Source organism: Pagrus major, chromosome 9 (genome assembly GCF_040436345.1).
Source record: "Pagrus major chromosome 9, Pma_NU_1.0".
In the NCBI taxonomy this organism is placed as follows: domain Eukaryota; kingdom Metazoa; phylum Chordata; class Actinopteri; order Spariformes; family Sparidae; genus Pagrus; species Pagrus major.
In genome coordinates, this window is record NC_133223.1 from 4,129,539 (window position 1) to 4,141,406 (window position 11,868).

General features: G+C 39.2%; 1 protein-coding gene across 4 annotated transcripts; it reads right to left on the minus strand.

Annotated features, from left to right (window-relative positions):
* Positions 1 to 661: 661 nt before the first annotated feature.
* slc35a5 (solute carrier family 35 member A5) lies at positions 662 to 11,453 on the minus strand. Of its 4 annotated transcripts, none has more exons than XM_073474358.1 (11): positions 11,368 to 11,441; positions 9,970 to 10,036; positions 9,668 to 9,824; positions 9,417 to 9,515; positions 9,196 to 9,329; positions 8,835 to 8,902; positions 7,514 to 7,702; positions 6,687 to 6,887; positions 6,467 to 6,594; positions 2,243 to 2,511; positions 662 to 1,736 (listed from the first exon to the last, which is right to left on the minus strand). In XM_073474358.1, the coding sequence occupies exons 3-11, from the start codon at positions 9,792 to 9,794 to the stop codon at positions 1,668 to 1,670; spliced, it is 1,284 nt and encodes a 427-aa protein (XP_073330459.1). In that variant the 5' UTR covers positions 9,795 to 9,824; positions 9,970 to 10,036; positions 11,368 to 11,441; the 3' UTR covers positions 662 to 1,667. The 4 variants fall into 4 exon arrangements, with proteins under 4 accessions (XP_073330459.1, XP_073330458.1, XP_073330460.1 ...); XM_073474357.1 differs by having other exon boundaries at positions 9,668 to 9,827; XM_073474360.1 differs by having other exon boundaries at positions 1,583 to 1,736; positions 6,837 to 6,887; positions 9,668 to 9,827; positions 11,368 to 11,429.
* Between the last annotated feature and the right edge of the window lie 415 nt (positions 11,454 to 11,868).

The window sequence follows — 11,868 nt, forward strand, 5'->3', positions numbered from 1 at the left end:
TTTTAGACAAAAAATGGTGAATGGTGTTCTTTAAATCAGGCTGTGAATGAATTATAAAGTAACCTATCAGAAAACACCTTCAGAATACAGATAGAAGTGACACTGGAAAGTTTGGCATATGTAGGTGCTCCTGAAGTGCAGATTTCTGCCGTTTACATTTTTAGACAGCAATTAGTGAATCACCATGAATATGAATGAATTTGAATATTTTACTTTAAACATGCAATGAGGATACCTAATAAAAAATGCACTTACTTGCTTAAATGTGCAACTGAACTAAACACCTAAATGTGTATTTTGGACATTTTCTTTCCAATGATCTGACTGCAAAATCTCAAATTGACCAGGTAATGATGAAATGGTGTTTTCACCTGTAGTTACAAAGACATGTATTTTCTACTTTTATTCTCCTCCCTTTTAGAGCTCCTGCTTCACTACTCTCCCTCTCCATGGTCCAAAAACTGGTCCACAGTTTTCATCCACAATCAGTCTTTTCTTTCTCCACCCTCTCATGTTCGTCAACATTACCTTTTGTCCCCATTCTTCTTGACACATCTATGCTCCCTTTCCTCCCTCACATTTTCATCTCCTCTCCTATAAGACTGCAGTTTTTCACCTTTTAGATGCCACTGATGTTACTTAAACTCAGACAACATTAAAGTAGTTTACTTGCAGTTTATTTCAGAACAACAGTCAAACATGACAAAAATTCACGGCATGAGCAAGAGCAAAAAATATTTCATAGTATTTCACAGATTTATTACATCAGTACTAAAAAAGGTAAAAAAAAAAAAAAAGAAGAAGAAGGAACTGAACTGAACTGAAGAAGAAGAAGGAAAAAAAAGGTTCAGGGCCGAGTAGAGAACCAAGACCCTGTTTGTTGTGCTTTCAGAAATTCAGGCTGGTCTATTAAGCTCATAGTTCTGGTTCACGTTTAAGTAAATACACTGTTTGAGCCAAAAAATAGAAAGCCCTGCACTGGAACTGAAACAACTGTCCTGATGTGTTTACATTTCTGGCAATTTATAGAATACAATTACATGGACATTGTTCAAGCTATGGTTGGTGAATTTGTGTTGTACTGTGTTGCGTGTTGCGTTGTGTTTAAGTCTCCAACCTTTTAAATTTGACCATTGATTGAATAAATACTCCTTTCACAGTTTCAACAACAATTACAAATAGTGTAAAGCCTTACAATCATCAAACTGTCTGAAATGTGGCTGCTGGTCATTCAACTTATACAGTAAATCAACTGCAAGTAGTCAAATAGCAGTACATACAACAGAAATCATTGAAGGAAGTAAACTATCAATAACATAATCCCTTAATGATCCAGAAGAATAAAGAAAATATGGTGAAAATGATTTCCCTTTACATATAATGATGTATTACTGGTGTTTTTCTTTCACTACTTAATTCAACAGCCCTCATACACAGACAGGCACATTTCAAAATATACACAATAGCCTTAGTTACCACAAGAGTCTGACAGAGTTCATGACACAGTCTCTCATCTCTGTCATTCATCGCTCGCTTGCTGAACATCATTCAAGTAAATGCTTTGAAAGAATCTGCAACCATGCTATGTCCAGGACCACAGGTCTATGGTGTATTGGAATATAAAGGCAGTGAAGAAGAAAATCTTCTGTCCTATAGGTAAGTCAGTGCTACAAAGACTCCTCCTCAGATTCACTGTCTGTGTTGGTCTTTGTTAGGAGCTCCAGCTCCTCGCCGTCCTATGGAAGAAAACGTAAAAAGAGCAAATCATAATGCGTGGAGATGTGATGGAATTCAGTGGACAAACCTGCAGACACAAAGGTATTTAGAATCATCACAACTTTCTAAGTTGAGTGTGGGTCATGGATACAACCTCAAAGTCCTGCTAAGTCCAGGACAGTGTCCTCATATGGCCCCTATAGAGATCTGTTTGTTTAATAACTTCCTCTTTCAAAATCCAATAGACAGCACTGACCTAATGAAATTAAATGAGGTAAAGCACCAGCATGAGTCTGAATGCTGTTTTCAGCAGAGAAGAGAATCAGGTTTCCTCCTACACTGAAGAAATCACATTATAGAAAAAAAAAAGAGAGAGCCAAGTTTCCGACAGAGAACTTGGTATGTGTGGGAGGAGAGGAAGGGGCTTAACATGGCAGTTAGGTGAGTGACGCTGTGTGAGAAAAGGAGTGTGTGGCTTGTGTGCATGGTTAGTGAAGATTTGTGTTTTTTGTGGTTTTCTCCCTACCCCTCTGGACCTCTCGAACACCTCTCCGTTGATGACCCGCAGTTTTTCCTGCTGCAGGCTGTACTCCAGGTCCTTGGGCCGACTGGCATTGTAGATAAAGATGGCCAGTAGGACCATGGGAGCCTGGAGGAAGAAGTCCAGCGAAGGGTGGAAGTCAAAGAGGAAGAAGGAGAGTGCTGTAACCAGAACTGTGGTGATCTGGCCTGTCAGCACATGGAACATGTTGTCTCTGAATTTCAAGATGAAGGCCACAGATAAACCCAGGGCCGCTGAGGAGAAGATAGAGAAGAGTCTCAGTTTATCAAATGCACACTTTAAATTTCTTTGTCGTATACTATATATACATAGACAACTTGTGAGCCTTAATGTCGAAACTGTCGAGTAGGGAGGGATTACGTATTAGAGGACATTGATTGGCGGTTATTGTAGCCAATACCATTAGTGCTCAATGTGTATTACAACCCCTGCCATGGAGCTATTTTCAATTCAATTCAATTCAAAGGGGCTTTATTGGCATGAAAGTTTAACAACAATGTTGCCAAAGCATCAAAACACAACTTGTCCAAACACTCGGACAGAACACAACAAATAACAACACAAACACAACACCAAGATTGATTTACATTAATTATATATACAGTATATACAGTGAATATATATATAGTCTCTCTCTGTCTCTCTCTCTCGCTCTCTCTCTCTGTCTCTCTCTCTCTCTCAATTCAAAGGGGCTTTATTGGCATGAAAGTTTAACAACAATGTTGCCAAAGCATCAAAACACAACTTGTCCAAACACTCGGACAGAACACAACAAATAACAACACAAACACAACACCAAGATTGATTTACATTAATTATATCTACAGTATATACAGTGTGTGTGTGTGTGCGTGTGCCTGCGTGTGTGTGTGTGTGTGTCGGTCATTCACTGTCCCTCAGGTTGTGGCATGTTGACACATATTGGGCAGCAGATATGCCCTGTCTCCTTCTCCCAGGAGTATTTTTAATTTTGATGTCGTTCATCTATTTGAACTCTGAGATTACCGAATTAAACTTATTAAAATAAATGTTCCTGGTTCCATTGAATGTTTTACATTGTAGGAGAAAGTGCATCTCTGTCTCAACCTCACCTGTCGAGCAGTGACCACATGTTGTGTTTTCTTTTGGTTGCCATGATTGTTTGTGTCTTCCTGTTTGGATTGTCAGTTTGTGGTCACTGAGCCTGTACCTGGTGAGGATCTGTCTCTGCTTTCTATCAATTTCTTCAATTCAATTCAATTCAACAGGCTTTATTGGCATGACTGTGTGTTACAATATTGCCAAAGCAAAGGATTACAGAAAAAAGAATACACAGATAATTAATGATTAATAATAATTAAAAAAAATAGTTAATTAATAAATAAAAAGAAGAAAGGAAAGTGTATGTGTGTGTGTGTGTGTGTGTGTGTTGATGTTGGTGGTACATATATATATGATATATACAATAAATAAATAAATAATTAAGAATGAAACAATTAAGTTTCTCAGGTTCCACTGGCTGTCCTCAGGTCATGACAAGAGGTGATGAATTCAGCTGCAATGCTCTCACTTTTGGGCACAGTCTATCTCTGACAGTAGAGAGATATTCTGCTATTTCATAATCTCTTTTTAGGGCTAGATAACATTCTAATCTTCTTCTTTCCAATGTTCCAGGAAGGTTTCTTTACATTGTGTTATAATTTGCTTTACTCTGATTGGTGTTTGGAGAGCAGCGTTGTTGTGAGGCTGGTCAGACTGTGTCTGAGAGGGGGCAGTTAGCCTCAGTCATTATATCCTGGAGGACAGTGAGTGAGCAAATCATTGTGACACCATGTTTCTGTCAGTACAATTATATCAATGTCTTTGATAGATTTCATTAATTCAGGGTTTCCGCTCTTCAGCTCAAAGGTTGAGGAGTGGAGACACTGAATATTCCAACAGCTTATATGAAATGAGTGCATTAAAACAATCAAAATTAACCTGTACAGTGAGACAAATATTAAAACACCTACAACTATCTATACATTTATAATACTAAATAATAATTTCATACGAATTCCATGGAGGTACGTACTATTTTCACTAATATTACCATTGTACTGAATACTACTATTGCTATTATTACTATTACTAACTAACAATATATTTCCATGTTGTTCTGTTACTCAAATGGGAAAGTGTTCAGAGTATGTCTATCTTAGCTGGACAGAAGCCGGGTGCACAGGAGGTGAGCTACATGTCAAAGTAGAGGACTCTGTCTGACCAGGTCACTGGGAGCTCAAACACAAGCAGTTAAGTGATGAGAGGTCCAAACACAACCCAAGCAGAGCCGAACGCAGCATCCAAGACCAACTGCTGCCACTTTGATGACAGGAATACAGTAACCTTGTCGGATTTGGCTCCCGGCAACCCGCGGCCTAACGTTGGTCAGCTAAGAGGACCGTGAACGTTAACATCATGTCTAAGTGAGCAAGTGGTAACTGTCTAACAGCAGCTAAATTTGTAAACCACCTCACTACTGGATTCATGTCGTCAAACTGGCTGCAGTTTGTCTCAGAGTTTGAGTTGGGTCCTGACTCCAGCTGTGTTCACTTGGAGCCCGGTACAGTTAGCCACTGTTAGAGGTTACTTTAGCAACAAGTAAAGCCATCGGGTCATCAGGAAGCTCCATAAATCACAGAGGGTTCAGGCAGAGCAGCCAGAGGACATTAGAAGGAAAACCAGAAAATATTGTCTCCATAAAATATGATCCAGTTTTATGAAAATCACTAAAAAAAGTTATAAATTAGTGTTTTTGTAAAGTAATCTGTGTGCCGCAGCCCCCAGAAACACTCCACTCCAGCAGCATCTTTCTGACATGAAATCAGTTGCCCACTGCTTAAAGTTGAAGATTGATTGATGGGTGGATGGCATGACATTATTGGTTGAAATTGGTTGGTTCAAGCTACGATAAGCACTCGTGACATTTTGTTTTATAGGACGAAGACATGACTTGGTTTTGATATAAAAATACAAAGAAATTGATTTTTTTGTAAGTAGTTTTTGTCATATATTGTTAAATAGTTTAATGATCGTGGATGTAATCTGAATGGTTAAAAAGGCATTTTTCATTTCAGCTCGACTTCAACATTGTTTCTCTTATGAGCCTATTATTCTTCCACAACACAAAGGAGATTCTGATTCCATCTGCTTTGTTTTGTTGTTCTAGTGGTTGGCTGTTACAGATCTGGTGATCTTATATCATGCTTAAGCAGTTACGGGCTATCAATTTGATATTGGATTAGGCTTGATTGCATGAAAGGGTACTGTTGGGCCTTGGCGGAGGTATCCACTCAACTGGGTGCCTTCCTAGTAGCTTTTTTATTTATTTGAATAACTCTGCAGCTTTTGTTTGGAGACAGTCATCCAGTCACTGTTCTTACAATAAAGTCTAAACAACAGCAAAATAAGCCTGTGTTGTCCAGAAAAATAGCCCGTTTTTTTTTGTTTAAACAATCTGTGTTTATATAAAGTAGCAAGGGCGGATATAGCGTGATTTTGTGATATCACATCAAACAGTCCTGGGAATAAGGTTACTGGTTGTTGGACATGAAAACTGGAGATCATGGTCATTAAAGTTGGGTTCTTTTATACAAAGTTTAATGAGAAGACTAATACTACTTTTACGCTGGTTAGCTTAGCTTAGCATAGCATATAAACAGGAGGCAGTGGAAAACAGATAGCTTGGCTCTGTCCAAAGAAAAAAAAATCCCTCTACCAGCATCAAAGTAACACATTATATTAAGTTTGTCAATGTGGTATGAACTAGTTTTTTTTCCATGTTACATGTTAACTAGTGAGCTGAAAAGATGCTGGTAGGATGGATGGAAGGAGGATTTTTTTTTTTTTTACTTTTGTACAAAATCAGGCCCTTTCCAGGGCTGTTTCCCCTTGCTTCTGGCCTTTCTGCTAAGATAAGATAATCTTCTCCTGGCTGGAGCTTAATATTTAACAGACAGAAAAGTGGTGTCAAGCTTCTTTGCTACCTCTTGGTAAGAAAGCAAATAATCCTATGTTACAAAATGTCATACTATTCCTTTGAGTAGTTTAAGCTGCCTAAACTTAACCATTGGGGCATCAGATACATCATTTGTTTAGATGTTACTGACATATGAGCTCTTTTGTCATTTATGTATGTGAGGACTTGGTTCTTCTCCACTGTTAACTCACCAGTCACCACCATCAGACCCAGGGAGTAGATGTTATGTCCATGGAGGAGGCCACAGTGCATGGTAAGGCCTCTTGCCTCACTGCTGAGCCCAAGGGTCAGACCATTAAACACCACACCAAAGGCATACCTACAAGATTATGCAGACTATGGTTAGAATGGAATAACTGACTGCAACTATGTGTCTTCTGCCTTCTCATTTTTTCCATAGGTCGCTCTCACAATTTACTGTTCTGGATGAAGATGCTCTCAGTGAGCTGGTCTCCTTCTTTGAGGATCTTTTCATTGTAGATGTTGGCCATGGCGGCAATGAAGCACTGGAGGACTAGCAGGATGTGACCAACACCCAACGATTGAAGCTTCCCCACTAACCTGTCCCTCCAGGCCGGTCCAGGCAGGGACGACGCCCATGATTCGCTGGCACTGTTGTAGGAGAGAAAATACAAACAAGAGAAATTAAAACAACATAACTGACTCAAATTTATTCCAAAATAAGGCATACAATAGGGTGTGAGATTCTGGAGAATCATACATATTGATTAACAACTGTATTAAACCCCGATAGACTGTAAATAGTATGTCCTATGAGGCAAAAATTATCCTCACTAAGATTCTTACACGTCTTTTAAGTTGTCGAAGTTGAACTCAAAGGACCATCAAAGTCAGATTTCAGTTCTTTGGGAGCATGATAAGTTTGCTCAAGTGATGCAGTCTTCAAACCCAACTGATGTTGGCTCAAGTGACAAGTTTGAAAATAAAAAACTGGAGGTGTGGGGTTAGAAAGACGCGAGCATATAGACCTCTGTAGCCCAATCCTCATATCTGGCTGCTAGCTGCCTTAAAGCTATATTAGCTACTACCTGCACCTAACATCTTAACATCTCCAGATGAACTGTTGGCGGTCAAGTTGTATTGTGGGTAATGTAGGCAACAAGTTTGACAAGGAGGGAGAATGCATGGAATAAAAAAGTCAATATCACTAGTTCTGCTGCATTCTCTTTTCAGGTAGTTCATTCATCACCTATAATGTATGTCTGCATTCATATTACCTGCTGTTCCTCATCTGCTCCAGCAGCTGTGTGTAGAGTAGGCAAGAGTTGGAAGGGGTGGAGAGGGGGTTTGAGTGGAGACCTGGTACAGCTAGGGCTTTCTGGCTGCTCCCTGATCCTGTCGTCAAGGAAACGATAGACAGGAAGAGGACAACTAATGCTGCCCACTGAACCCAGGACAGGCGCCTCCTGAGGGAAAAGATGAGAAACAAACATTTTAGTTTTATCTGGACTCTGTATTTCATGTAAAATTCTCAGTGATTCTAAAAGTATTAAATATGCAGCATTACACTATATGGCATGATGCATGAAATGATGAAGCAATAAAAACCTGAAAGTTTGAGTATTTCATTCAACTTAAATGTGACTTAAACTAGCAATAGACAACGTTTTTTGCTTGAACTTGCTTGAAGTAAATACTGATTGCACAGTGTACAGGTTATATGACACCATGTCCGCACAGATTGGCTCCCTATAAGTCTTGCTTTCACTATGCTAATCGGTCTGCCACTGAGCTGGATTTTTCCCTGAAAAATGAAGGTCAAATTATGGCACAAAGGAAGCGCATCTGCCACTGCACAACAAAAACAGGAAAAGAAAGTGTTTTCCCTGGTTGCTATACCCGGGTAACAGTGGAACAACTGGAATAACTATAGAAACTCGAGAAAGAAGGCATAGAGGAAGAGTGATAGAAAGTAATAGAGAGTGAATGGATGGGCATTCACTCAATGGAGAGCGCCAGTGTTATTACCCTGCTGATATGTGTTTCCTCTAACCACAGGGACTTGAGACGGCTCAAAACCAGCATTCTCTTTCACTATATCAGTAAGAAGCAAAACCTGCATACTTATTAATACAACTGGGTGCTTTACTCTGCCTTTTCATAGCGCCGAGATCAGGGTTTCTAGGTCACACTGGAATTCTTGCAGTTGTTTTTTGCTTTGGACAGTAGCCCACTTGTTAGCACTAGCCATGTTGCTAATGCTGTCTTTGCGACAGTAGTTATCTACTAGTTGTCTAGTAAAAGTTGTCTATTTTTTGCTTTAGCAAAAGCATTGTAACTAGTGCAGTACATTCAGTAATATTGCCCTACTGTGTAGTAAAGTCAAATCTGACTTTGAAGCCACTTTTATAATATTTGTTAATATTATTATAATATCTGTTTAAGTCTAAGACATTAATTCTAAACAAGTCTCACAAATCGGTAAAAGGTATGGAAAAGCAACAGCATGAAATGGGGAATGAGAAAAAGTGAGTCAGCTGATAATCACATTATCCTATAAAAGAACAAAACATTAGAGTTGTCAGTCGAGCCACTTACTTCAGAACAATTCTGAAGAGTACAGCTGTGGTCAGGATAACAAAGTTGGAGAACAACACTGCCATGGCCTGGGAACAGAAGGAGGAACAGCTGGTCTATAGATAAAACAGTAGAGTGATAGCAGAAGACTGTGTACAGGACATTCTGTAAAAGCCTGTATAATATGAGAAGATACTGTAAATCTACATTTAAATAACATCTTTTTTTTTCAGTAAACTCCCAACAGGGTTTCAAAGAATTACAAATACACAAGTTGAATAACTGGAATCTATTTCCTTCAGAAACCCTATTGTAAAGCTATCATACAAAATATTTTCTTAAGATAGTGGTCATATAACTAAATATTGAGATTTTAACTAACAGGCTGCAGGTAAGTCATCACATAGAAGATGATGAGGTTGTCGAGAAAGTAGAGGAAAGCAGGTACAGCCCACTTCAAGGAACTGAGGAACGAAGCGCTGGAGGAACAGCCAAGCTCTCTGCATGATCGTCCCTCTGAAGGAACAGACGAAAAGAGCCAATCAGTAAACCTTACCATCACACGCACAAACCCACCGAGACAGCTGAGGCTTCAATGATTACCTCGGACTATGACCCTGACTGACATAACCAGACAGAAGAGCAGTTTGAGTGCTTCAGCAAGTAGGTTGACCGATGCAGGGAGGAAGTCATACTTGTTCTCTGCAAATTAAACACGAACAAAGACACAAAGTCAACAAGATGAACGCACTTCAGTGGAATACACAGAGGAAACATTAAAACATTTTACTGTTTACTTGAAGATTATCTGTTTGAAACAAAAAGTGTAATGTGTCTCATTGTCGGTCAGTCACCAGCATTGGCAGATAATTTGAGCAGCAATAAACGACTGGTCCCCAAGGTTACAAAGCCCAGGCCAAGGGCCAGCGTGTAAGCTGACGAGCGGGAGCACAGCCTGGGGCAGGACTGGCAGCGCACCATGGCTAGGACTGGGACTGGAGGCAATCAAACCTGCTGGAGCACATTAAAAACACAGACATGCACAGTGCTGGTGTCAGACTGAGTTTCACTTTCAGAATCCATATTGCAAAAGAGATGGTGAGATTGGTGTATCTCCATCCCATATTGACCAGATCAACAAAGTAATTTTAAACACCTTCAATAAAAAAATCTGCAAACAATCTTCAGTCAGAGCTCTGCAGGGTATGGAGGTGGACAAGCAACTGTCAATGAAGAAAATATATTAGAAAATAAAACAAATATGGAGCATTGAAAACAAGATTGAGCTATGCATGAATGTTATGACTGATTTTTACTTAGGGGTGAACATTTCCCATGATTGCATATCTGTTAAAAAGCTAATCAGGAGCTTACAATATGTCAAGAAAACCTTCATCACACTTGACTATCAAAACAGATCCAAATATGGATATCAGTAGAATATTTAACATACCAGCACTGACAGTTCTATCTTATCAACAAATGCTGGAAATTATATATTAATATGAATATTTAAATTATATTTTCTATCTGAGGTGACGCAAATGTTCACAGATGAAGTAATGTTTTAAAGTTTTAATTCGCCTTAAGTTTAGCCTTGTTTGATGACTTCTATGTCCTGGTAGTAGCGGTAGTGACCTACTCAAACGCACCATTACTATGAGTAAACTTGTGGATTTCTCTGGGTTTGAAAATTGTTTGAAACATTTGGGTAAGTAGACGAATCAACAAAATATATAACAAAGATATTTGTGAACACTCTTAATACAGAATTCCAACATATTATATCTTTAAGAGCTTTCAGTGTAATGTAAACCAAAGGCAACAGAACAGGAAAAAAGTAGCATTACACTATTCATATCAACAATATGTGATCATGTGCATATTGCATGGTCTTGATGAAATTAATCAGGTGGCTTTAGGTGACTGGAGTGAGTACAGTTTGATGCAGATCCTAGATCTGTGAGCTTAAATTGTGATTAAGCAGTTATGGGTGGTTCATAATTTAAAGTGACACAGGACCATGAAGTTTGATATTGGATTAGGGTTGATTGAACTGCAGGTGACTGTTGGCCTCACGATTAAACATAGGCTAAATCTCATCCCAGAAGCAAAAAAAACGTCGTGGTCCCAGCTTCTCAAATGGGAAAATTAAGTACTTTTCGGGTTTGGTCTGTTGACAAAATGAACAACATGAAGACAACTCGGCTTTTCTCACTGACTCAATATTTTATAGGAAGCACAAGTCAAACATAATAACAACCATGTACTGATCATGTTCTAATATTGTTACAGTACTCACTACAGTAGCGCAAAAGTCACACTGTTGTCAGGGTCGTCAGTCAGTCTGCTCACACACACAGTTAACACAAGAGTTAAACCAACCGAGCAGTGAAGTCTGTCAGCTCAGAGCTAGCATCATTTGCACCACAGCTGTCATGTCTCTAAACACCTCCAATAAAAGCAACACCCGTCGTCTTTTCATTAGTCTTATATACAATCGTATACATGTAACAGGTCACCGCCATAATGTGTGAAATTTAAACGGGCTTACTTGTTATTTTCCTTTCTTCGAAGACATAGCTGAAGTGTTTTGTATTGTTGTCTCAAACTGCCATTGCTCTTCCTGGTTAATCTGCGCAGGCGTACTGGCATAAGTGACGCGTTGACGTCATCCTGCACGCACTGCAGATCCACGTGACACCCCTTTACACGGACTTTGGATTGTCCCCAGCTGTGAAGACTGAAGTGTGTGTCCACGAACTGTATGTGAATTAACGCTATATGTTCTGTGTTCAGAAGAGGAGAGTTTCGGCACGTTTACTTTTTTTAGTCACAGTTACACAATGATTTAAACAAGCCTATAAAAAAAAGAAAGAAAGTGCAACAACAAGTGAAAACATCTCAAACAAAGACAAGAGCTACAGACTTCAGTGTAGCTTACTCCTCTTAAGTGTTTTGTGTTAGGCAACAACAGTTTCTTCATGCTAAGAGCCCAATAATACAACACATGTAACGTTTTTGGTAATGCTATTATTTGGTGTAGGCCTACCCT

What these genes read in the sequence shown, in the direction of transcription:
- slc35a5 (XM_073474359.1), bottom strand. Translation starts at nt 9,794, where the DNA reads ATGGTGCGCTGCCAGTCCTGCCCCAGGCTGTGCTCCCGCTCGTCAGCT. An exon ending in AGTCAGGGTCATAGTCCGAG is followed by an intron (nt 9,330 to 9,416) that starts GTAATCATTGAA and finishes CTGTTCCTTCAG; the next exon opens with AGGGACGATCATGCAGAGAG. An exon ending in GGGTCTGATGGTGGTGACTG is followed by an intron (nt 2,512 to 6,466) that starts GTGAGTTAACAG and finishes TCTTCTCCTCAG; the next exon opens with CGGCCCTGGGTTTATCTGTG.